At 45.7% G+C, this 27,131-nt stretch overlaps 1 protein-coding gene and 1 pseudogene across 10 annotated transcripts in view; one reads left to right on the top strand and one right to left on the bottom strand.

Moving 5' to 3' along the window:
- Positions 1–10,410, bottom strand: part of ZFP37 (ZFP37 zinc finger protein) — a 55,693-nt gene extending 45,283 nt beyond the window's left edge. Inside the window, exons 1-3 of one of the 9 annotated variants that reach the window (XM_082469173.1) lie at positions 7,917–10,410; positions 6,898–7,094; positions 1,212–1,278 (exon numbers count right to left, since the gene is read on the bottom strand). In XM_082469173.1, the coding sequence (XP_082325299.1) occupies positions 1,212–1,238 (27 nt within the window). In that variant the 5' untranslated portion in view covers positions 1,239–1,278; positions 6,898–7,094; positions 7,917–10,410. Of the gene's footprint in view, positions 1–1,211; positions 2,753–6,897; positions 7,095–7,916 lie in introns of those variants that run through there. The other 8 variants (XM_082469169.1, XM_082469170.1, XM_082469171.1 and 5 more) reach the window with 8 other exon arrangements.
- Positions 10,411–20,952: 10,542 nt separating this feature from the next.
- Positions 20,953–22,227, top strand: LOC309664193 (heterogeneous nuclear ribonucleoprotein A1-like; annotated as a pseudogene). The gene is made up of 2 exons: positions 20,953–21,398; positions 21,734–22,227. The product of its transcript is annotated as a heterogeneous nuclear ribonucleoprotein A1-like (transcript).
- Positions 22,228–27,131: the final 4,904 nt, after the last annotated feature.

Below are 27,131 nucleotides of genomic sequence, written 5' to 3'. Positions count from 1 at the left end.
TACATGTGCGTGCAGGACTGTGCACACACCCAGGAAAGACCTAGGAAGGCCTAATCACTCACCTCTGGCTAACCTTGAGATTGTGCACAAAGAGCAAAGGCTAAGAGAGAATTATAAATTGCTGGAGTATTGAAGACGTGCCCAGAAACACACAACAGACCCTCAGCAAAGACTGTGAGACTTATTGGTTCAGTTAATTTAAGGAAATCTCTATCTAATCATTGGCAGACTACTAGGCTAACTGAGTACACACTTCAGTAGCCAACATGATATAAAATACGAATGTTCAGCAGTAGCCCCAGAAAGTCACAAATCAAACAACAACAACAGCATCAATAACAAACCCTAAGGAGGTCAAGTTCTGATTTCCAGACTTGTCACATTTTATTGTTTAAAATGCCCAGTTTTCAACAAAATAGTAAAAGACATGCAAAGAACCAGGAAAGTATGGCCCATACATAAGAAAAAAGCAGTCAAGGGACTTCCCTGGTGGTCCAGTGGTTAAGAATCCACCTTCCAATGCAGGGGACGTGGGTTCGATCCCCGGTCGGGGAACTAAGATCCCACATGCCGCGGGGCAACTAAGCCCACACGCCACAACTACTGAGCATGCGAGCCACAACTAGAGAGCCCACATGCCACCCACGCACTCTGGAGCCCGCATGCCACAGCTACTGAGCCCACACGCTCTGGAGCCTGTGCACCAGAACTAGAGAGAAGCCCACGCCCCACAACGAAAGATCCCACATGCCGTAACTAAGACCCGGCACAGCCAAAAATAAATAAATAAATAAATAAATACTAAAAAAAGAAAAGAAAAAGCAGTCGAAGAACTACCCCTACGGAAGCCCACACATTGGACTTATTAGACAAAGACTTTAAATCAGCTATTTTATATGATTAAGAACTCAGGAAAACCGTGAATAACTAACTAAAGCAAAGTATGAGAATACTATCTCATAAAATAGAAAATATCAATAAAGAGATAGAAATTACATTTTTAAAAAAGATCCAAATAGAAATTCTAGATCAGCCACACTGGTGATCATTCATGTTGACATGACTGATCTCCAGTAAAAACCTTTGACACCAAGGCTTAGGTGAGCTTTCCTCGTTGGAAATACTCCATGCATATTGCCAGACCCTGTTGCTGGGAGAGGTAAGCACAAGCCACACAATCCCACTGGGAATGGACAACTGGAAGCTCATACCTGGAACTCTCCTGGACCATTCCCCATGCTTCTCTTCCTTTTGCTGATTTTAGTCTGTATCCTTTCACTGTAATAAACCATAACTGTGAGTATAACAACTTTTCATCAGGGTTCTCAATAATTGCTCTTAATTCTTTAAAAAAATTAACAATATATTTTTCCTAATTTAAACATGATGCTTGTTATACTAGATGTTCATTGTAGTGTTATTTAAGGTCTTGACAAATTGGAACCAACCTAACTATCCAACAACACAGAAATGGTGTCTCTCATAGATACAGAAAAAACATGGGTAGTTGCCAGAGGAAAGGGGGTGGGAGGAGTTGAAACACGTGAAGGGCATTGAGAGGTACAAACCTCCAGTTAAAAAATAAATTAACCATGGGGATGTAATCTACAGCATAAGGACTATGGTCAATAATATTGTAGTAACTTTGTATGGGGACAGATAGTTACTAGACTTTTTTTTTTTTTTGGCTGCGTTGGGTCTTTGTTGCTGCGCACGGGCTTTCTCTAGTTACGGCGAGTGGAGGCTACTCTTCATTGAGGTGTGCGGGCTTCTCATTGCGGTGGCTTCTCTTGCTGTGGAGCACAGGCTCTAGGCGTGAAGGCTTCAGTAGTTGTGGCTCACGAACTCTAGAGCGCAGGCTCAGTAGCTGTGGCGCACGGGCTTAGTTGCTTCGCGGCATATGGGATCTTCCCAGACCAGGGCTCAAACCTGTGTCCCCTGCACTGGCAGGCGGATTCTTAACCACTGCGCCACCAGGGAAGTCCACTAGACTTATTATGGTGATCATTTCATAATGTATGCAAGTGTCAAATCACAATGGAGTACACCTGAAACTAACATAATATTGTACGTCAACTACATTTCAATTAATTAATTAAGAAATGCTGTCTGTAACAGGCAGCCTCTAACATGCCCTACAGTGATCTCCACTTCCTGGTAGTCACACCCTTGTGTAGTCCCCTCCCACACTGCCCCAGGGAGGAGGAGAAGACTGTGGACAAGAGAGGTGAGCATTATAGTAAGTCCCCTACATACGAACCTTCAAGTTGCGAACTTTCAAAGATGTGAACATGTGTTTGCATGTCCAATCACGTAAGTTAGTTCATGTGTCTGGCATACATTGTCATGTGCGTGCATGCTCTACAAGTGGTTGTGCTTTTGTATACTTTACTATACAGTACTGTGTAGAGTACATTAGCACAGTATCTTTATTTCAAACCCAGGATGTCCGGAAGCAAGCATAAAAGCAGCGGTATATAGCCGATTGTGTTAGTTGGGTACCTAAGCTAACTGTGTTGGACTTACGAACAAATTGGACTTACGAATGTGCTCTCAGAATGGAACTCGTTCATATGTAGGGGACTTACTGTACATGTGGGAGGGTCAGGGGAAAGGGCAGAAAGCAGTGAGGAAGGAAGAAGAGGCCAGATGGCACAGCTGAGGCAAAGGATCCCTTCCAATTCTAAGGCTGCGTTTGGCCAGGCTTGATCCCACGGCTTTCCTTTCTCCTTTCAGCTCTGTTTTCCCTGGTCTGTTCTTTCCCAAGAAGAGAAGAAAATACCCAAATTAGAGGTGAGTCACGGCTGCCTTTTTCCTGAAATACCATCTCCAGTTTTAAAGATCTTTCTCTATCTCTCTTTTCAAGAATAGAATAATGGTATAACATATTCAAGAACAGAAGAATAATATAACAAATATCCATGCTGCTTCCACTGAGAATTGTCACCTCTTCCCTTCCACGGGGGTAGGGAGATCAACCATCATTAATTATCCATGTCAGGTTCTCTGTTAAACAGTTTACATCAATTACTCATTGAAGAGTATATGTATATGAGATGCAAGAGGGAGGAGATATGGGGATATATGTTTATGTATAGCTGATTCACTTTGTTATACAGCAGAAACTAACACACCATTGTAAAGCAATTATACTCCAATAAAGATGTTAAAAAAATAAATAAAGTAAAACTACAGATTAAAAAAAAAAGAGTATATGTATATGTAGTGGATAGTATTATCCCCATTTTCAAGATGATGTGAAAGACACAGACCCAAAGAAACTTCCAGGATCATAGAGATAGTAAGTGGCAGACCAAAACCGGAATGCAGCTCTCTCTGACCCTGCCACTGCGCCATGCTGTCTCCTAGATCTGTGTCCAATTTACAATCCTATCATCACTGATTTCCCTCAGTGATGATAGGATTATAAATCCTACTGTTGACAGTGAGACTTTTTTTTTAACTCCTGATGTAAGAAGCAGAACATAAAGCCTTTTGTTTTGAATGACATATCTTTAAGTTACCGGGAGTAATTTTATCCGTGTGTGTTAACTAGTTTTCAGTGTGTTTTTTCCTTTGTAAATTATATAGCCCATTTATTTTAAATCTTAGTGTTTATTTTCATCATCTATATGAAGCCTTGCCTTTCGATGTCTTAAAAAATTTTTAAAAATACAACAGTTGGGCTTCCCTGGTGGCACGTGGTTAAGAATCCACCTGCCAATTCAGGGGACACGGGTTCGAGCCCTGGTCCAGGAAGATCCCACATGCCATGGAGCAACTAAGCCTATGAGCCACAACTACTGAGCCTGCGCTCTAGAGCTTGCGAGCCACAACTACTAAGCCCGTGCGCCTAGAGCCTGTGCTCCACGACAAGAGAAGCCACTGCAACGAGAAGCCCGCGCACTGCACCGAAGAGTAGCCCTTGCTTGCCGCAACTAGAGAAAGCCCGCGCGCAACAACGAAGACCCAACACAGCCAAAAATAAATAAATTTATATATATAAAAAAAAATACAACAGTTATGTGTGCCCTTTGGATAAAAGTTGTAATTACTCAAAAGTGTTTACCTGGAAGTCCAATACCCTCAGGCACTCTCAGGGTTTAAACTGTTTCTTCCATCCCTCCCTGTCCCCAGTGCTTGACTCTCAGAAATGCCAAGTCCAAGTGGCAGGAAGATCTCTGGGTCTGATAATAAGTAAAGACTCACCAAAGCAAAGGGCCTTCTAGCCTTAGGAGTGATCGCTAATGATAGGGAGTCTCTTTCCACTAGGAATGGTGGAGGGTCGTCCAAAGACTGCAGGGTCTGAGCAGGGCCCTTAGCTTGCCTTCACGTGGCTTAGAAATAGATGCTTCCCTGGGGAAGACCCAGCTTTTTAGGGGGTGGCACATCTGAACACAACCTTACACTGAGCCAAGAATCTGGTGATAAATGAGATCAATTCCTCAGTCAACCAAGAGAGCTTGTTCTCCTTAGACTGAAGTGATGCTTGACAGGTCTTGGAGAGCAGTGTCCAACCTCAAAGATTGATCAGACCCTTTCCAAAGTTTGAACTTCTTGCCTTATAAAGATGCTCAGGGACAAATTCTGCTGTTTCTTTCCTCCTTAAGGATTTTCTTCTCCAATCTTGAAAACATTGAAAATTCAATAACCTGAATCTGTTAACACTGTCTAGTAACTTTCATTTTTTCTTTTTCATTTGTTGTCCTAACAGCAGTGTGACCAACTTGGAAAATAATGAGTCAGTAATCTTTGTTTTCCACATTTGCCAAAATCATCACTTTGGTTTCATTCTTTAAGACTATAGAAAAGAGTTCAGAATCAGGAATTAGAGAACTCTCCTCTTGCTGATCTGCCTATTATGGATTTGGTCATGGGAGAATGTCCCCATAATTGATTCATGTAGCTCCTCTGAATCTATTTATTCAATGACATTTATTAAATGTCTACTGTGTGTCAGGCAGCACCATGTTATTAATTGGGGATATTCGACTTGGCCTTAAGGAAGTCTACAGTATAGCAGGGGAAGATGTAGAGACAAGTGCAACAAAGTATTATAGAGGCTGTGAAGTGTTTACAAGGTACGGTGTCAGGGGGTGGGGGGCAGAGGAGGGAGTGGTCAATTCCATTGGGAATAGAGTTTCTGGAAGTTCTTCATGGAAGATGTGATGCTTAAGCTTTGCTTGGGGGAGGCATTTGGGAAAGAGCAGACTTTGAAGCCAGTATCCTCAGTCCAACTGTGAAGCCTGAGATTTTCTAGCTGTGTAACACTGAGCAAGGGAAACTCTGAGCCTGCTTTCAGTTTCTGTAACATTAGGATCATAGTAGCAATCTCATAGTGCAGTGGTGAAGGTTACCTTAAACATATATATTGAACATTGTTGGTGGAGGAGATCAGCAGGGAAAGGGTATTCAGATCCAAACTACCAGGGCTGGAAGGAACTCCTCTGGGTCAATCTAGTGCCTGAAAACTGTCTGCCCTGGGAGCTGTCTGTGGTGCTGATTTCACCAGGGCTTCACACTCATTATCTTGGGAAGACCTGCTCAGCACTCTGCCTGTGTCGTTCTTCAGGGGTCTGAACTGCTGTCTCCATCTCAGCAGAAGCCTGGGCTCCAACGAGTGTGCAGACCCCACCCCCTCCCTGCCCATTCCCAGCCTGCCAGCTCAGCCCTTCTGTGAGCCTTGTGGAAGAAGGGCTGACTCAGAACCATATGATGGGATAGGGGTTCTCAGTATCCATACTCCTGGTTCTGTAGAGGTAGAATGGGGCAACTGTATGGGTTTGTCCACATCCTCCACCTGTCTGAGAAGAGTGCCAGGCTCCAACTCTAAACTTCTGCAGAGGAAACTCACCACTCCCCGCCAAAGCCTAGGAAGTGTTTACCTCCTGCTAGAGCAACTGGGGAAAATTTTGTCCCCCGGGGGACACTTGGCAATGTCTAGAGATATTTTCAGTTGTCACTACTCAGGGGTGGGGGCATTCATTACTGGCTTCTAGAGGACAGAAGCCAGGGATGCTGCTAAACATTCTACAATGCACAGGACAGGCCCCTACAACCAAGAATTATCTGGCCAATTACGCCCAAAAACTAGTGCTGAGGTTGAGAAACCCTGCTCCAGGGTTTGAGGCAATCTGGTGTGGTGTCTAGAACCTTACCGGACATCAAGGTCTAGCTCAATGTTCTTTATTTACCAGCTATGACCTTAGATAAATCACTGAACTGCTCTGAGCCTCATCTTCTACATATGTATGTTTAGGTTCCTGGACTAGAAAGCCTCAAAGCCCCTTCAAGTTCAAACTCAACATGTCTGCATAAATACTTGCTGAGTACACCGCTAGGAACCAACATTCTGTGGTACTATGTACATCAAATATCAGGAAATGCATAAAATATCAAAAGGAAAGGAACATAATGGGGGGCAGGTGAGAGCTGATAAAAGGTTACTACCCAAATATGCACAGAATTTATGTGAATATAAGTGTTCAGATAAAATACAGGCTCTTAAACTTCAGGTGGTGACAAAAAATGACATCTTCACTAGCAATTAAAGAGACACAAAATAAAATAACTAAGCCATGTTTGCTTGTCTTTTGAAAAAAACAACTCAAAGTGCTTAGGAATGCAAGGTAGTATATGTACTTAGATATTCTTCTGTTTCCCTCTGAACAAACCCTCAGCCTGGGACTATGAAACAGTAGCTACAGAACTGGTTATGCTGCACAATCAAATCATTCCATCATGAAGAGGATACTTAAAGTTTCTTTCTGTATCTATAAAAATTTGTGCCAGCCTTTGGACACTAACTGAAACATCAGTTCTCCTGGATTTCATACCTTGAGACTCAGACTAGAACTACACCATCAGCCCTCCTGGGTCTCCAGCTTGCTGACTCACCTGCAGATCTTGGTACTTGTCAGTCTCCAAAATCACGTGAGCCAGTTCCATATAATAAATATCTTTCTGTATATATAAAAAATTAATGAGGGACTTCTCTGGCAGTCCAGTGGTTAAGACTCTGCGCTTCCACTGCAAGGGACACGGGTTCCATCCCTGGTCGGGGGAACTAAGATCCTGCACGCTACACGGCGTGGCTAAAAAAAATAAAAATTAATTAATAGGAACTTAGCATTCTAAAGTAAAGAACAAGGTATTAGATTACCCTCCCCTCTCCTTATTCACCAAACAATAAGGCACTGGATTTAAAGAATTAATTTTCAGAATTAGGAATAAACCGCCTTATCACACCTTCCTTTCGCCTCTTAATTATCTTGAATACCACCTTCAGAGTTAATGGGAGCCGCAAAGGGTGTAGAGACCCCAGAAGGAAAGGACTGTGAGTGTACTCTTTAGGAGAGGAAGATGTAAAGCTGCTGGTGTATCTCTTTCCATGTGGAAGTCCCTGTCTGAGGCAGTCAACGTGGATCTTCCTCATTTGTTCCCATACAAGAGGCTCTTTTATAAGAAAGACCAGAAAGAGGTCGCTTCCAGAAATGGCACTTTCAAGCTGATGTAATTTGGAGATGGAGACCTCTATCACACTGGTTTCAGTCATTTGACAAGGACGGGCCACCCTAGCTGTGCCAAGAGGGAGAGGGCACACAGCACAGGAAACATCTTTAATTACCCTTCTTAAAACCATCTGTTCATGATCTTCCATTGCATGACTCTGAGTGTGAGGAAACAGACCTCTTCACTCTGCCTGTAGGTCAAGAAGAGAGAAGTAGCCGACACCTCCGAGGAAAAGGTACTACCAGAGGAATGAGCCTAGGAAGTACTCCTCTGCTGGATACAGAGTGAAGGTGCAAAAGGTGCACACATTTGGGCCTCAGAGAGACAATGCAGTCCTTTATGTGGTACCGATGACACCGCGTGACTTGGGAAGTGTCAGCTGGGAAGAGGCAGAAAAGCCTTACCAGCCAGCAAGGTGATGTGGCTTCCCAGTGAACTGTCAAAACCCACCAGGGCTTAGGGCTTCACTCTCTGCCAGGCTGTGAATTCATGTAGACAGGGAGCCATGAACGACTTGTTCACCACTGCCTCCTAAGCACAGCTCTGTGCTTGGCACATAGGTACACTCCACAGATGCTTTAAAAAAAAAAAAAAAAAGGTTAAATATTTAATGGAATCTTTTAGGTGAACGTTCACATGATACTGGAAAGCATGAACAGGAAGAGGAAATTCTGTTTCTGGAATAGCTATGGTATGATAATGGAATCTGGCCCTTTTAAAATCAACAAATGTGTCTTAAAATTGGGTGAAACTCTCTTATTAGGAAATTCAACTACTTTCTGCAGGAGCACAATTGTTGCACTTCTCATCAAAGTGCTTTCTTTGGTCCCTTACTTCAGTTATTTGATTTTTTTTTTTTTAATGATGTAATAGTTTGAAGGTTGACCGAAAAAAAAAAAGGCTGAGTAAAACCCGGGACCTGGATACAATGTCATAATTAAACTGAGAAGTAAAATGTAGTAAAGGAATATGCTTTTATCACTTCACCTAATAGTCCAAAGAATAATTCTTAAGAATAAGGGAACTCTACTTAAACCAAACATAGTCTAGCTCAATTTACCAACCACCACCAAGCAACATAGGTAAAGTACTATAAAGGACTCACCCAACTCAACAAATCCACCTGCCAGTTTCTACTACATAATTCACTTAGGCTTTATACCCCTTAAATGCAAATGTTTCTGGAAGATGAAATACTAAAAACGCAATAATTAAAATCAAGCCCCGTGGACTTCCCTGGTGGCGCAGTGGTTAAGAATCTGCCTGCCAATGCAGGGCACACGGGTTCGAGCCCTGGTCCAGGAAGATCACACATGCCGCGGAGCAACTAAGCCCGTGTGCCACAACCACTGAGCCCGCGTGCTGCAACTACCGAAGCTCGCAAGCCTAGAGCCCGTGCTCCGCAACAGGAGAAGCCACCGCAGTGAGAAACCGGAGCACCACAACGAAGAGTAGCCCCCGCTCGCTGCAACCAGAGAAAGCCCACTCGCAGCAACGAAGACCCAACGCAGCCAAAAATAAATTCAAAAAAAAAATAAATTTATTAAAAAAAAAAATCAAGCCCCATGATGTTCCCTCGCCTTTTTTTTAGCTCCTTGATATTGTCCCCACCAGGAGCCTGTGATTTACTGGTAACTCCAACATTCTGGAAAACTATTAGATAATAAACACTGTGCAAGTCAATACTTAAAGGATATCAAATTCATAAATCATCATGTGGCAGTCTCAGAATGAAGTTCACAAACAGAAATTCCTAAAATGCAACAGACTCTAGAGAACTACAGGACAGGAGTAAAACTGACGATGCACCAATACCCCAGCTGACTTCGGGCACTGACCTTCACCCTCTGATTCCAAGACCAGTACAGAATCCTAATGCACACTGCAGACAGAAAAACACAGTCATGGCTTTACCTACCCCTCCTCTGAGAATCTGGAGAAATGTTCCTCTTCAGAAAAACAAAAACAAAAACCAAACAAACAAACAAAAATCCCCCCTACATTTCCAAATTAAATCAACCGGATAACCTGGCAGCAACCCCAGGCTAATTGCAGAGCTCCAAAACAACCCTCTCTCTGACGCCTGTCAACTTCACTGGGCAAAGGTAATCGGCAATCCCTGACTCTGCGGCTAGGTCGGGCCCCATCCAGGGAGGCTAAGCGCAGGGGAAGCTTCATACCAACCCGTCGGTGATAGTAGACTGTGTGCCATTCATTGGGGCCCTTGGCGAGAGGTCCTCCTTTTATCCAACTTGCATCTTACAGCTGACGCCACCCCACCCCCAGCGCTCCAGGACCAGGCTCAACTCTGTAAGGGACACAAGAGTCCAACTCAAAACTCCATTCAGTCACCTAGAACGTCCGACTGGAAGAGGTCAAGGAAAGGAGATGTGGGTGGGAGCGAAGCAAGTTACCTCCCAAAGCAAACCAAGCAAGTCCGCCAGAAGGCGAGTCCTAGAGCGAGAGAGCGATCCTCCCCGGGAGGGCACAGGAGAAAACTTCGTCACGGAGGGAAGTGGGCGAGCCGCGGGGAAGGGCGCCCGGGAGTCCCTCCGGGGTCGAGGAGGGATTGGCTCAGGGCTGGGTGTCGGCTCCTCCGCCGGGTCTCGGGGGCCTGCGAGTCCCCGCCGCCGGGCCGGGCCCGCTAGGCTCCGCTCTCCGTCTGGGGCTGCCGGCCGGTCGTGGCCGCAGCCTCGGCCCCGTCTCAGGCCGGACTCCTCGCCGTCCCCGCCAGGTTCCGGGCGCCGGAACTAGCGCGGCTGCCGGGGACGGGGTTCCGACAGGCGGAAGTGACCGGAACCTGTTCTCGCAGCGCGGCGGGATGTTGCCCATGTCTCGGGGCCCCGGACTCTTCCGCGGTCTGCACTGGCGGCGGCGGCGGCTCCTTCCACACACGCGGGTAGGCGGCGGTTGCCTCGAGGGGCGGGAGGTGCCCGTCCAGCCCGGCCTCGAAGCGCCGGCCCCGAAGGCCGGCGGCTACGGCGGCGACTCGGAGCGCGCAGCCGGCTCGCCGGGTTCCTGGGCCCTCGCGGGAGCGCGCGCGGCGGGAGGAGGAGGCCGGCGGCGAAGGGGACCGCGCGACAATCCCATAGATGCTTTTCAAATATATGAACCTATCATGTGAACTCTAAAGTAGTGTTGTAGAAATAAAAGACATTTTTACGCATAAAACTGAAAGTAGGTTCAGCTTAAACCATGATCTTACTTTGTCTTTTTATTTTCATCGGTGATATTCTTGAACCTCAGAGGTTCCTCAATATTAAATCCACCCAAGGTAGTGCGGTTGGACAGAAGATGAGCACCGTGGTTATCCTTCCAATCACTCACTGGGCTTGCTCAACTGGTTTGGGGTAGATGCACCAGAGGAGTGGTTTAGTGGGAGGGAAAATTAGGTGGCCTGGGAGTTAGGAAACCTGTTTTCCAGGTGGCACCAGGAGCTGTGTGCGCTGTAGCAGGCCCAGCCCCAGGGCACAGGATCCCTTTCCACCTTTCCCTCCCCACAGTGCCCATCCCCCTCCAGGAGCTCACACGCAATGACATCCCTGTACCAGGGCCACTTGCAACCCCTCTCCACGTACATGGGCGAGAATTGCTCAAAGAGAAAGCTGCCATGCTGGGCACTTTCAGGATCTGGCCCAGTGTGTTTCTGAACTCAGGGGTTCCAGATTTGTCAGCAGCAAGACTCTGGCGGAGGCAAGTCACTTCTTGGTATCTCTCGGTGGAAAGAAGAGCTGATTCAGCTCCAGAGTCTGGACAGAGAGGGCCAGCCACAGCACCAGGTAGGTCGGGGAGCCTGGATCTCGGAGTTGGAGTTGAAAGAGCACTGAGCAGGCGTCGGGAGACCCAGAAACTGGTCGATAAAAGCTGTGAGACCCGGACAAGCTGTTTAGTATCTCTGGACTGTCAGCTTTGGGAAAGTTGGTGAGATGATGTATATAAAAAGCACATTCCTGCATGGCAAGGAAACAATCACCAAAATGGAAACGCAGCCTATGGAATAGGAGAAAATATCTGCAAACCCTATATCTTATAAAGGATTAATATCCAAAATATATAAGGAACTCCTACAACTCAATAGCAAAAATCCAAATAACCTGATTTTTTAAATGGGCAAAGGATCTGAGGAGACATTTCTACAAAGAAGTCATACAAATGGCCAACAGGTATATGAAAAGGTGCTCAACATCACTAATCATCAGGGAAATGCAAATCAAAACCACACTGAGCTATCATCTCACACCTGTTAAGATGGTTATTATTTTTTAAAAAAAGGGAGGGGTAAGTGTTGGTGAAGGTCTGGAGAAAAGGGAACCCTTGTACACTGTTGATGAGAATGTAAATTGGTGCAGCCATTATAGAAAGGAGTATGGAAGTTCCTCAAAAAATTAAAGTTAGAACTACCGTATGATCCAGCAATCCTACTCCTGGGTATATATCCAAAGGAACTGAAATCATGATCTTGAAGAGATATCTGCATTCTCATGTTCATTGCAGCATTATTCACAATTATTATAGCCAAGATATAAAAAGAACTTAAGTGTCCATCAGTGGGTGAATCAATAAAGAAAATGTGGTATCTACATACAATGGAATATTATTCAGCCTTAAAAGAGAAGGAAATCCTGACATTTGCGACATCATGGATGAACCTGGAGGACATTATGTTAAGTAATCTAAATCAGGCACAGAAGGACAAATACTACATGATATGAGAAATCTAAAATAATCAAATATACAGAAACGGAGTAGAATGGTGGTTGCCAGGGGCCATGGGGAGAGGGAAACAGGAAGGTGTTGGTTAGAGGACACAAAGTTTCAGTTATACACCATGAATAAGTCCTAGAGATCTGCCGTACAGCTTAGTGTCCACAATACTGTATTGTACACTTAATATTTTGCTAAGAGGGTAGATCTTAAGTTATATTCATATCACAAAAAGTAATAACAAAGAGGACAGGAGGAAACTTTTGGAGGTGATGGATGTGTTTACGGCATAGATTGTGGTGATGGTTTAATGGCTGTATACTTATCCCCAAACTCACCAAGTTGTATACATTAAATATGGTCAGCCTTTTGTATGTCAATCATACCTGAATATGGTATTGGTTGTTTTTTTTAAAAGCATGTTCCTTTACTAAACAGTTGTCAAATCTTAAATATGCATTGTCTTGCCATGAAGCCTATTTTTCCAATAAGTTCTACCAAGAACTTTATTCTTCCAAAGTTATTCTTTTCACAACCCCCTGAGTTCATTTATCCCCTTTGCACAGAGAACTTTAATGCAGGAATTGTTAACATTTTCTTTTTTGTGAGTCTGATGGACTATGGCTTCTCTCTCCATAGAAATGCCCTGTGTGCTTGCATGCACAGACACACACACACACACACACACAAACACACACTGTTTTGCATATAATTCCTGTGGCTTTTTGACACCCAGAGGTCCATGGATCTGGGTTTTAAAATTCCAGAAAAGGAATGTCTGAGTCCTAAAGTATCTCAGAATCCAGGATTATGATTCTTTTTTCATACTGGCCAAGCCAGTCTAGATAGTGTCAATATCCTGCTCTGCTTCTCAAGCCTGCTCCATCTCCAGGGAAAGTTCACTTCAGACCTACTGAAGTTGACTGTCCTGCCAGAGGTCATACCTTCAAATATCTCTTCCCTCACCCTCCTTGTTCCTCAAACGTCCTCAGCTGGCCTCGGCTCATTGCACTAGTGTGCAATGGAGAAGCAGCTGGGGGCAGGTGGAAGCTTTCTCATGGTAAATCAGGGCTGGGCTCCAGCTCATTTCTGCCTCCAGTGCTCCTGGGTCCTTGACAAGCCTGCTTCCTAGATCCCTGGCCAGCATTCCTCCCTTCCTCTGCTCTACCCCTGCCCTGGGTCCACCTGCAGGGCCACACCTAGAGAGTCACGCTTGAGGAAATAGACTGCCTTCTAACAGTGAACTCAACTTGATCAGGCGCTCCCAGCAAACACAAGAAGCTCAGAGAAGGGTCACAGTGCAAATGGTAGGAACTCACACTGAGCTCTTTCACAGGTGGTGGCAGGTGTTCTACATGACCCGTAAGTGGGAGAGGAATGGAAGTGATCCCCCCCCTCAGCCTTCCAAAAGTTGAGATCCAGAGTATTGCCCCCACGGTGGTGTCTTTTTGGTGTTTCAGATCTCATGCTAGATCAGTGTCTGAAAGGTAAGAAACTTAGAAGGACAGTGTTCCCAATAGATCAGAATGCAGACGCAGTACCGAGGCTGTGTGTGCTTCAACCCTTCAATTCACACTTTTCGTGCTGCCTCTAAAATGGGTAGGGATACCCAGACTCATGACCCATTCATTCACTGGACTGTCTCAGCCTGAGAATAATGAAATTCCCATGGACTACTCTGTCTTAGGGTGAAACTAGGCAAACTCGATTTGTAGGCTTAGTCTTCTTGGATGCAAAGTACATTTGTAATGAGTTTCTGTACTCCTCACCAGAGAGCAAAGAAAATATTAAAGCTTGTTTGCAAAGTTTGCACAAGAAAGAGACTAGTGGCTAAAATTCCAAAGACCTCGTGGTTAGCTAGAACTTCCTATCAGATTATTTAGCTTCTTTCCAAATGATTTTTCTTAAGAAATGGGTCACAGGTGTATATTCTGCCTTTTCCTAATAAAGCTTTGATAACATCGACTTGGATATCCAAACTCCTTTGTAAAATTCTGCACAAGTTTCCTGTAAGACAGCACCTCTCCTTGTGTAACCTGGAAGCCTGACAGGACTAGAGGGCATTTGGCTCCAACTGGCATCCCTACCCACCACCTGGCTCTGCTGAACTGCCCCGACGCCCCAGGCGCGTGTGAGAGCTCACCTACTGCGCTCCGGGAAGTCTGTGCCTAAGCTAAGCAGCAGTTCTTTGTAAGTGGGTCTTCTGAAGTAGGGGGAGGGGCAGGGGAAGGTAAGGACAGGGTAATAAGTTACCTTGCTTTGGCCTTACTCCTGTGTCTGAGTCTTTTCTCAAGTGCGGATCAGAATGGATGACATCGCCACCCAGTGGCCAATCCCTAATAAAACAGCATCACATCTCAAGCTGCAATTATCTAGTATGACAGCCACTAGCCACACGTGACTATTAATTACTTGAAATGTGGCTAGACAGGAAGCAAACCCAGGCAGAGGGTGGGGCCCAGGGAGTGATACAGCATTCTCTTCTGCAGGTGAGCATCTTGATGCTCCAGGAAGAACTCACCCGGCATCAGCGAGCCAGGGCTGCAAATTCCAGCTCTTCCCTTGCTCTCTAAGTGTCCTTGGAGAAAGCACTACCCTTGCTGGCATCAGTTTTCTCTTCTATCAAATGAAAAGTATTTAACAAGCTGATCTCAAGATCCTGTCAGGGCAAAATGTCCCATAATCTCTGTTGTTTCTTCTGTCCACTCCTGACCAAGTGAACGGGGAACCTGTAAGGAAGTGCCTGGTTTCCTGCTCATCATGGGTTCCCACCATTTCCTAGGAGCTCAGGGGCCCTGAGGAGACACACACTCAGTATCTCAGCACAGTTCCCTCTTCACAGGACGCTGTCACAGCAACACCTAGCCAGGTGGTGATGGTTCTGCCCATTCTACAGATGAGAAAACAGTTTCAGAGGGGCTATTTGACTCATCCAGAGTCAGAAACGGACTCACAGGATGTTGATGCTGGAAAAGATGTCTAAAATTAAAGGGAGGTAGTCCTCACTGTCGTTTTACTGGGAGGGAGACTGAGGCTCTCTTGAGTCTCTCATGTGACCTGGCAGCAGCCTTGGTAGTGACAACAGTGGAATCCTCAGTTTCTAAGACTCCTAGTCCTACCTCATGCTCCTCATCTGTAAACTAAGGGTAATAATAGTGCCCAACTCATAAAATGGTTATGAGCACTTAGCACTCAGAGGTAAGTTCTCAATAAACACAGCTGGTATGTGATGTTGCCTGCATTCACCTTTTATCTCCAGTTGAGATCTCTTCCTGAGGTCCTTGGCTAGAACTACCCCAGACAGATTTTCCATAAAATAGTCACCTTAGGTCATCTGCAGTGGTGGACCGAGAATGAGTTGGGTGATAAAGATCAGCGAGGGACAAAATTGTTGAAGACATACTGTGTGGAGGGTGGGGAGGTGGCTGTGATTTGGGGAACGATTCTCCTGCAGGTGTAAAGGAATAAAGAGCCTGACAGTCCCCCATTGCAGAGATGAACACAATGGAGAGAGGTATCGGGGTCCAGCTGGCAACTCACAAAGAGTTATCGTCACTGTGTGTCTGACCTTGCCCGAAGTCCCCTGAAATAAGGGCAGCTGAGTCCTCATGGCAATAAGTGCCAGTCATCGGAGCACAAAACCAGCTCTGTGTGTGTTCCCACTTCTCTCCACACGGTGCTATCTCACATTGCACAGCACTTTACAGTTTATCAAGGTGAGACTTAGGTAGTTTTTATCTTAGCTCATCCTTACAGCATCCCTGTGCAGGGGGCAGAGAATGTCTGTCTTTGTTTCACAAGGTTTTCCTCTCATTTTACAAGCTAGAAACAGATGCAGAGGTAGTTGTGCAACTTTGTATAAGGTTACACAGGTAGGACATGGCTTAGCCAACACCCAACATGTGGTCTGAGTCCCTCTTAATCCTGTCGAAGTCTTTACTCCAAAGGTCTGCAATGACCAAGTGATTTTAGCATCTTCCATTGCTCTGCTCAAACCATAAATGCTCTGAGAAACTTCATACAGTTCTGTGAACAGGTCATACTCTTTCTTTGTTCTCTTTTTTCTGTGCCTACTCGGAGCCCTGAATATACTGCCTAGTGTGCCAGTTAAAGGAACACAAAGCATTCATGTTCCAGGAAATCTCCAGGCCTTATGATGATGATGATGTGCCATTTTAAGTGGTCACATTTCTGAAAAATAATTTGTTTCTAACAATTACAAAGGACTCTGGGTATCAAAGAAAATAGCCTGACACAGCAATTCCACTTCTAGGTATTTACCCAAGAAAAATGAAATCATAAGCCTACAAAATCACTTGTACATGATAGTTCATGTACAACCCAAATTTATATTGACAGGAAATAATACATCCACACAGTGAATACTATTCAGCAATGAAAGGAATGAACTACAGACAACATCATGGATGAACTCAGAGACATTAGGTTTACGAAAAGAGCCACATACAAAAGAGTATATACTGTATGATTCATTTAGATGATGTTCTAGGACAGACAAACTAAACTATAGTGATAAAAATCAGAACAATTTTTGCAGAGGGCAAAGGGTGGGAAGAATTATCTAGAAAGGGACACAAAGTAACTTTTTAGGATGTTGGAAGAGTTTATATCTTCTTTGGGGTGATGGTTTTACAGGTGTATATATTTGTCAAAACTCATCAAAGTGTACATTATACCTCATTGAGTAAATTAATAATACCTTATTAAATTAGGCATTATTTCTGAAAGTCAAAATTGAGGAAAGACTGAGAGTTGCTTTAGGAAAAATGTGTTTTCCCCATAACTCTACTTACACATTTTGTTCTACATGTATGATTCCATAGGTCAGTGGTTTTATATATGTTAATTATGTGGTCACTTTGGGGAAATTTTCAGAAATCATCCTTGGCTTTTTGCTAGTCGGTCAGCCCAGCATCAACTGAGCACCTACCATATGCCTAGAAACATCTAGGTAGTGGATTGGGGATAGAGAAGTAGGTAAGACACAGGTCCATCCTGGAGGAGCCCACAAAGGCATATAGGAAATAAGTCAGAGATCGCTAAGGTAAGAATAAGGAAAAAGCACCAAAAATTGTTTAAAAAAAGGTATCCACAAGACAGTACTGTGTCCTCATTATGAGTCAGGGAAACTGAGCCCTGAAAAGGGATTTGGCAGACTGGGAAGGGGAGGGCATTCAACTGCAGGGAACAGCTTCTTTCACTCAAACAATATTTAATCCTCGTTTATTGAGCACCTTGATATGCCTCCTAAGGAAGATGATTTTGTTTATGCCTAAGAAAGGGGCCTCTGGAATCAGACTGCTTGGGGTCTTCCCTTTACCAGCTGGGTGACCTGAGCAAGCTATTTGGCCTCTCTGAAAAGATGGGGATCATCATGGCATCCACATCATCAGTTATTGTGCTGATTAGAAAAGATAGTCTGTGTGAAGTGATCAGCATAGAACCAGGTACAGGAAATGTACAATAACTCTTAGATCCCATTACTGCTATTGCCATCCTTAATATATGCCAGAAACTTAGGCAAGCCCTGGAAATACTGAAGAAAACTCCACGTTTGCATTAGTCAGCTTGGGCTGCTATAACAGAATACCATAGACTGGGTGACTTAACAACAGACTTTTATTTCTCGCAGTTCTGGAGACTGGGAAGTCCAAGATCAAGCCAGCAGATTTGGGTCCTGGTGAGAATCCTCTTCCTGGTTTGCAGACAGCTGCCTTCTAGCTGTGTCCTCACATGGCAGAGAGAGAGAGAGCGAGAGAGAGTGCGTGCAAGAGAGCTCCGGTCTCTCTTTCTCTTCTTATAATTACACTAATCCCATCATAGGGGCCTTACCCCATGACTTCATCTAAACCTAATTATCTCCCAAGGGCCCCATCTCCAAATACCATCACGTTGGGGGCTAAGGCTTCAACGTATGAATGGGGGTCCGGGGGACAGGAACAGTCCATTAGGTTCTAGTGGGGGAGACAGATAAGTTTACAGATCATTAAAATACCATGTGCTAACCACTTAGAAAAGAAGAAAATTTAGAGATTCTGTGTTGTAGATTATCTTTATTCCTACAGAGGCCCAGAGGAGGGAAATGACTTTCCTGAACTTCTAGGGCAATAGCACAGTCTGGAGTCAGGCCTCCTGAGTCTCAGTTCAAGGGGGACGTCCCCTCTGAAAGAAAAAGATGTATCCTTGCTCCTTCAAATTCCCTGGAGCTCTGATTATAGTTTTCTAGAACCAGGTATCTCTCTGTGACTGGAGAGACAGGCCAGGTGACCTCTTTACCTGGTTCTTGTGCTCAATCCATTTATACAGAAGCAACGCTAGGCTGCTTTCTGGAAGGTGACAACCCCATCTCCCCCTCTGCAAATGAGGCAGGGGCCTGCAGATAGAGACAGTCTATCGAGGAGGGGTCTCAGGGCACAAAAAAATAAGAGGAGGCTTTCAAATGCTGGTCTGAGAGTAGGAACCTGGACAGACTGGCCTTGGGTCTAGAGAGGCACATTGTAATCAACCCTGGCTCCAGCTGGAAGCAGTGCCAGCCCTAGGGCTTTCCAAGTCAGGGACCAGGGAGGTGGTTTCCCATCAACCCTGCAGCATTCGTGTCCCTGGTTTACTTCCTGGGGGCTTTCTCAGGCCAACCGTGAGCATCCAGCCCTTCCTCCTTTCCCCCATCATTTGAAGTGCCTACATGTTCTCACACACACACACACACACACACACACACACACACAAACACACATCATTCCAACATTTCCCCACATTCTCAACTCACACACATTAGCTCACACAAACTCAGACTTGCCACTTACACTGACTCACAAGTACAGAATCATAAATCTACCCAATGCACGTGCACAGTTACACACGTGCTCAATCATGCGTACTCTGACATATACACGCACTCACCATACGCACATCCACGTCCTGATCCACGTACAGGTGGCCCCTCATCCACAATGCTCTGCTGACCTCTCCCTGCCAATCACTTGTGATTTCTCAGAAGGGGACATTCAGGCATGTTTGAGAAAGCTGCCTGGATGTCTGTGTACTCACAGCAAAAAATCTCCCTGAACTGTAAACTTCCATGTGGTTCTTTGTTTTGCAATACCAAACCGAACAGTACAAGATGTCTGAGCAAACAAAGTACCAACTGCTTATTATCTGATTTTTAGATTTGCCTCTGAGTCACTGTTGGGACATGACATCATGGGCTAACTTCAACTTGATGGAAAGTCTTCGGGGCCCCTCAGTCTTCCTGCAGGAGGCAGGTGTGCAGGGCCTGGGAGCCCTTGGCAGTTGGAGTGGACAACCTCATAGAGGTGTCAAAGGAGCCCATCAAGACAAGTCCAGGGTCCCTGTGAAGTTGGGCAGAGAGCCTGTGCCTAAGAATTCTTAGAGGGGTTACCTCCTCAACCCTGGCTTCAAGAATGAACACATCGGGACTTCCCTGGTGGCACAGCAGTTAAGAATCCGCCTGCCAATGCAGGGGACATGTGTTCGAGTCCTGGTCCGGGAACATCCCACATGCCGCGGAGCAACTAAGCCCGTGTGCCACAACTACTGAGCCTGCGCTCTAGAGCCCGTGATCCACAACTACTGAGCCCACGTGCCACAACTACTGAAGCCCGCGTGCCTAGAACCCGTGCTCCACAACAAGAGAAGCCACTGCAATAAGAAGCCTGCGCACCGCAACAGAGTAGCCCCCGCTCGCCGCGACTAGAGAAAGCCCGCGCGCATCTATGAAGACCCAACGCAGCCAAAAATAAATAAATTAATAAATAAAAATTTAAAAAATATATATGTGGTCTTTTGTGACTGGCTTCCTTCATTTAGCATAACGTTTTCATGGTTCATCCACATTGTAGCGTGTATCAATACTTCATTCCTTTTTATTGCCAAATAATATGTCATCATATGAAAGGTGCCTGATTTTTTTAAATGGTAGTAAAATACACATAACATAAAACTTACCATCTTAACCATTTTTAAGTATACAGTTTCGTAGTGTGAAGCATATTTATTGTGTGCAACCAATCTCCAAAACTCTTTCCATCTTGTAAAACTGCATTTTATGACCTAGCCTCAGAAGCTATATAACATCACTTCTGCTGTATTCTATTGCTAGTAAGTGCATCACTAAGGTTGGCCCAGAGGGAACAGAGACCTCCACCTCTCAATGGGAGGAATGTCAAAGAATTTGCAGCTTTTTTTTTACTTAGGAATTTGTTTGTTTACTTAGGATTTTTTTTTTTCTTTGTTTGTTTGTGTTGGGTCTTTTTGTTGCTGCTCACGGGCTTTCTCTAGTTGCGGCCAGCGGGGGGCTACTCTTCGTTGCGGTGCGCGGGCTTCTCGTTGTGGTGGCTCCTCTTGTTGCGGAGCATGGGCTCTGGGGGCGTGCGGGCTTCGGTAGTTGTGGCACGTGGGCTCAGTAGTTGTGGCTTGCCGGCTCTAGAGCGCAGGCTCAGTAGTTGTGGTGCACGGGTTTAGTTGCTCCGTGGCATGTGGGATCTTCCCACACCAGGGCTCGAACCCGTGTCCCCTGCAGGCAGGAGGATTCTTAACCACTGCACCCCCAGGGAAGTCCCAAGAATTTGCAGTTGTAAAACCACCATACAATAGAGATACATTCATTAGATTACTCCTTTCTGCCCGTGAATGCCGCCAAGCAAGCATCATTAAATTCTCCCCCCCTCTACTGCCATCACGTCTAAGTCAGAGCCTCCCAAAGAGCTGTGGGACTCTTCATTGGAGGTTTGAGCTTTGAAACAACCGATGAGAGCCTGAGGAGCCATTTTGAGCAATGGGGAACACTCACAGACTGCGTGGTAATGAGGGATCCAAACACCAAGCGCTCCAGAGGCTTCAGGTTTATCACATATGCCACTGTGGAGGAGGTGGATGCAGCCGTGAATGCAAGGCCACACAAGGTGGATGGAAGAATTGTGGAACCAAAGAAGGCCGTCTCAAGAGAAGATTCTTAAAGACCTGGTGCCCACTTAACTGTGAAGAAGATTTTTGTTGGTGGCATTAAAGAAGACACTGAAGAACATCACCTAAGAGATTATTTTGAACAGTATGGGAAAATTTAAGTGATTGAAATCATGACTGACTGAGACAGTGGCAAAAACAGAGACTTTGCTTGCATAACCTTTGATGACCACAACTCCGTAGACAGACAAGACTGTCATTCAGAAATATCACACAGGGGGCTTCCCTGGTGGTGCAGTGGTTGAGAGTCCGCCTGCCAATGCAGAGGACATGGGTTCGAGCCCTGGTCTGGGAGGATCCCACATGCCGCGGAGCAACTAAGCCCGTGCGCTACAACTACTGAGCCTGTGCTCTAGAGCCCGTGAGCCACAACTACTGAGCCCGCGTGCCTAGAGCCCGTGCTCCGCAACAAGAGAAGCCACCACAGTGAGAAGCCTGCGCACCACAACGAACAGTAGCCCCTGCTCGTTGCAACCAGAGAAAACCCACGCACAGCAACGAAGACCCAATGCAGCCAAAAAAAAAAAAAAAGAAATACCACACAGTGAAGGGTCACAACTGTGAAGAAAGGAAAGCCCTATCTAAGCAAGAGATGGCTAGTGCTTCATCCAGCCAAAGAGGTCGAAGTGGTTCTGGAAACTTTGGTGGTGGTCACGGAGGTGGTTTTGGAGGGAATGACAACTTTGGTCGTGGAGGAAACTTCAGTGGTCGAGGTGGCTTTGGTGGCAGCCATGGTGGTAGTGGATATGGTGGCAGTGGGGTTGGCTATAATGGATTCAGTAATGATGGAAGCAATTTTGGAGGTGGCGGAAGCTACAATCATTTTGGCAATTACAACAATCAATCTTCAAATTTTGGACCCATGAAAGGAGGAAACTTTGGAGGCCGAAGTTCTGGCCCCTATGGTAGTGGAGGCCGATACTTTGCCAAACCACGAAACCAAGGTGGCTATGGTGGTTCCAGCAGCAGCAATAGCTATGGCAATGGCAGAAGGTTTTAATTGCAAAGCTTAGCAGGAGAGGAGAGCCAGACAAGTGACAGGGAAGCTACAGGTTACAACAGATTTGTGAACTCAGCCAAGCACAGTGGCGGCAGGGCCTAGCTGCTACAAAGAAGACATGTTCTAGACCATACTCATGTGTATGGACAAAAAAAACCCTCAAAGACTGTATTTGTGACTAATTGTATAACAGGTGATTTTAGTTTCTGTTCTGTGGAAAGTGCCAAGCATTCCAACAAAGGGTTTTAATGTAGATTTTTTTTTTTTTTGCACCCATGCTGTTGATTGCTAAGTGTAATAGTCTGATCATGACACTGAATAAATGTGTCTTTTTTTTTTAATGTGCTGCGTAAAGTTAGTCTACTCTGAGGCCATTTTGGTAAACTACCCCAACAGTGTGAACTAAGAATTCCTTCAGGGTGATGCCAGGTTCTATTACAACCTGCTTGGATGGAGAAGCCATTGTCTTCAGAAACCTTGGTGTAGTTAAACTGACAGTTACTGTGCTGTAACCTGGAGTTCACCATTAAAAGGGTCACCCAAGCAAAGTCATGGAGTTTTTTTGTTATTAATATGATTGTTGGCACATCCCATGCAAACTATCTAAATTGAATTATGGTACCAGATAAAGTTATAGATGGGAATGAAGCTTGTGTATCATCCATTATCATGTGTAATCAATAAACGATTTAGTACCCTCAAAAAACAAAACAAACAAACAAAAAAACACTGTGCAAGTAAAGCATGAGATCTCAAGGCCCTGTTCGGGGTTATCTCGGGAAGCATCTCAGGTACATTTGGGTAAAATGTGTGCACCTCCCCAGGGCCCCTTTTCCCACTGTAGTTGCGGGGAGGTCTCATCCCACATCTTGCACATGCTCGTCTGAGGTTGTAACAGCTGCTCACAGCCTTCCACAGTGGACACAGTGCTGGGACAGGTGCAAGTTGGGAGGCTTTTGTCTGCCACTGACTCACTGTAGACCCTACCCTCTCTCTGTGTGGCCATGTCTGGCCTTCTGGCCCTTGGATTGCTGCAAGAATCCAGGTTAACAGCGATAGCCTTTGCAAACAGAGAGAAAGTGATTGCAGGGGGACTTGCTCCATGTTTACCCAGGAGGAATCAGGCTGATCTAAATGCCTGAGGTGATCAGTGAAAGGGAGTCACAGCCCAGACATGAGCAAAGGAGAGGGCTGAAAGGTAGGGTGCCCTCCAGGGATCTGTCTCCCACCTGCCTGTCCTCTGTTTAAGTTTTCCTAAGACTTCACAACTCAAGACCAGGGCTTCCTAAAGAAGCGCTCATCTTTTTTTAACCCCCTCTAAACAGGTTGTATGTTTATTTGTATGATTGGTGGTCTCTCTACCCCTGGTCCATGATTTTGCGAGGCAGGGCCACATTTGGGTTTGCTATCATTGTCCCAACTGCAAGGCCTCTTGACCTCTCAGTTGCTCCTTCCCCAAGCTGGGGCATGACCCTCTGTCCTGTCTGTCGCCATTCCCCCCAGGGCCTTCCCCTGGTGATCCAGAGGCCCCTTGCTCCAGGCTCCCTCTTCTAGGCTGAGGTATTCTGTGGGTTGGGGAAGGGAACCCCGCTTTACCTCATGCTGCTGCACAAATTATTTTCTAACTTCTCCCACAAACCGCCCCAAACCTGCCACACTCTCATGGAAATAAAACCATCACATCTCAGAGGCTGCCTCTGTTACTGCCACTTCCTTCCTCTGAAGCAATGAAGCACAGAGCGTGTGCCTGCTGGGGTTCATTCACTCATTCAACGATTGTTAATGGACAGTCTGTGTTGTGACATGAACTATTTAAGGGACTGGGAGTGCCTTCTTGAATAAAAACACAGAAATCCCTGTTTTCCTTGAACTTCCATATGAGTGCAGAGAAAGGAAGAATGAATAACCAAATTAAACAGGATGCTACACAGTGATGCATACCATGGAAAAACAACAAAGGAGAGTAAGCAGGGCGAAGGATACAAGAGGGATTGTAGTTTTAAATCAGGTGGTCAGGGTAGACCTCACTAAGAGAGTGACATTTGGGAAAGAAAAGGGAAACTGCAGGGAGAAAAACATACATTAAAAACACTTTGGGGCTTCCCTGGTGGCGCAGTGGTTGAGAATCTGCCTGCCAATGCAGGGGACACGGGTTCGAGCCCTGGTCTGGGAAGATCCCACATGCCGTGGAGCAACTGGGCCCGTGAGCCACAACTACTGAGCCTGAGTGTCTGGAGCCTCTGCTCCGCAACAAGAGAGGCCGCGATAGTGAGAGGCCCGCGCACCGCGATGAAGAGTGGCCCCCGCTCGCCGCAACTGGAGAAAGCCCTCGCACAGAAACGAAGACCCAACACAGCCAAAAATAAACATAATAAATAAATAATAAATAAAAATTAAAAAAAAACAAAAAACAAAAAACACTTTGGTGATTCTCTGTCCCAGAATAAGTTCCTCACTTTACACATGGCCTTCAGGTTGTCAGTGGCCTGGCTCCTGCTTTTCCCAACCTCACAAAGTCCATGCCACACACACACACACACACACACACACACACACACACACACACACTCTGTCTCCACACTCTGATCAGCCTCTGATGTGCATACTCTTCCTGTGCCACACACACCAGATGCATAATGCTGTGTTATGTATTATGTATGTATTATACATTATGCTACTCATAGCATAAATATAAAATAGTAGAGGTTTGGAACTTCCCTGGTGTTCCAGTGGTTAGGGCTCCACGCTTCCAATGTAGGGGGTGCGGGTTCGATCCCTGGTCGGGGAGGTAGGGATGCCACGCGGCACAGCCACCCCACACAAAAAAATAAATAAATAAAATAAAAAAGTAAAATAAAATAAAATAAAACAAAATAAAATAAAGTAAAATAAAATACTAGAGGTTTGTGGAAGAATGAGAGAGGTTAGCTGAATGGAGCTACATGGAAAACATGCAAAAATCCTAGCCATAGAGTGTTTAACCCCAAACTCAAGCTCACTTATAACTGCAGATCATCAGCATGTGAAGGGGCAGTTAGAGGTCATCCATTCCAGAGAGGCCCAGAGAGGGATAGCGGTGCCCATGGGGTCATACGGCCTTATCTGTGCACCAAGGCCAGATATTCTGCACAAGTAATATTTTGTGCATATAGGCTTTTCATGAGACCTCAAGTTCCGCTACTGAGCCTCAAAAGGAGAAATGACTAGTTGGATTTCCCCTCCACCAACCGACCACGCATGAGCTGAGCACCCAATTTAAAGGGCCCCTGGCTGATCTCTGTGGCACCTGAGGCAGCACCATCTTTTCTGGCTGGGGATTCTGTTCTGTCCCAGGGCTCTGGGTGTGCACTGGAAAGACAAGGGCAGACTCTGTTGCTCCTCGGGAGGAGGGGAGTCTACAGGTTGTCAAGTACGGAATCTGGAAAGAATCTCTTGCCATGGACCAAGGCTTGGCCATCTGTGGTGTTATCTTATGAGCTGGGATTCTGTTCTCTGCCTGGGAGCCAGAGGAGGGGAGTCTCTGGTGGCTCAGAAAGAAAAGGGGCACTTTAGAACTTTAGGACTGTTAGAATCGTAACACACACGAGGAAGTGAGAACAAGTGTGAAGGTCATCGGATTGTAACAAAGCCAACAAAAATAGTAAATGAATAAAGCTTTGTTGAAAATCCTTTGATGGGGGTTGGGGGAGTGGGGGAGTGCATAGTGTGAAGGTCAAGTCTTCTTATTTCTGTTGCCCAGGTAAGACCCAGAGGGGTGAGAAATTACACCCAAATCACCAAGCCCTTGGAGTCCAGATGCTTCAAGAATACGTCTTCTCCCCATTGCTTTCTCCATGGAGCCTGGCACATCCCTGACAGCAGCGGCCCTCCCTCCCAGACCTCCTCACAGTGCTGGCCCTGTACTCTTTCCCTGAGGCTGCCCCAATCCCTGATTTCCCTCAACCCTCACTGTCTTTCAGATTGAGGCCCTTAGAAGCTGTGTGACCTTGAGCAAGTGGCTTGACCGTTGAAGTGGCTTCCTCTCTTAGTGTTGTTGAACCCAAGTTCGTGTGCCTGACGCACAGTGAGGCCAAACAAACCAAAACGTCGGAGTTTGGAGCAGACATAAGTTTATTGCAGGGCCGAGCAAGAAGAACAGGGCAACTCATGCTCAAAAGACCCAAAATACCCGATGGGCTTCTGGGAAGCAGTTTTAAAGGCAAGGTGAGGGAGGGGCATCGCAGGGTGTGTGATCAGCTGGTGCACAGTTCTCTGATTGGTTGATGGTGAGGTAACAGGTTGGTGTCACAGGGGTCAACATTATTAATCCTCAGGCTCCAGTGGGTCTGGGGGTTACATGCTCATGATCATCTAGTAGTTAACTTCTACCGTTTGGTGGGGTTTTAGCATCTGTAAAACAACTCAGGAAATTTGCATCAGATACTGTTATCTAGGTACTCAGGGAGGAATTAAAAAGACTCTGTGACTGGCACATGGCTGATTTACTGTTTAAATTCTTACCTGTTTCTCCTGGCCCAACTGCTATTTTTGTCACTACATGTTCACCCTTTCAATCACTAATTCTTGAGTCAGGGGAGGCTTAGGAGACTACAGCTTTTCTACAAAGAAGAGGCAGGCAGAGGACATGCTGGGAAGGGTCTGTCCCGGGAAGGCCCCATAGGGTCCTGCTCAGTTACGACAGAACAGAAATATTTGCTGCTAACGATGACAATGGCTACCATTTTTTGAGCAAGCTCCCACTGCCAGGTTCTATGCTCATAATTTAACACACAAGACTTCATTTAAGCCTTACAATACCTCTATGACATAGATTCTACTATTCTTTCCATTTTACTGACTGACCAGGAAACCAAGGCTCAAAATATAAAGCCATTTGCTGGAGGTCCCATAGCCAGTTCTTGCTGGCTCAGGA

This window comes from Balaenoptera physalus, assembly GCF_965194825.1.
Source record: "Balaenoptera physalus genome assembly, chromosome: 7".
In the NCBI taxonomy this organism is placed as follows: domain Eukaryota; kingdom Metazoa; phylum Chordata; class Mammalia; order Artiodactyla; family Balaenopteridae; genus Balaenoptera; species Balaenoptera physalus.
This window is presented reverse-complemented; position numbering and strand designations above follow the sequence as displayed.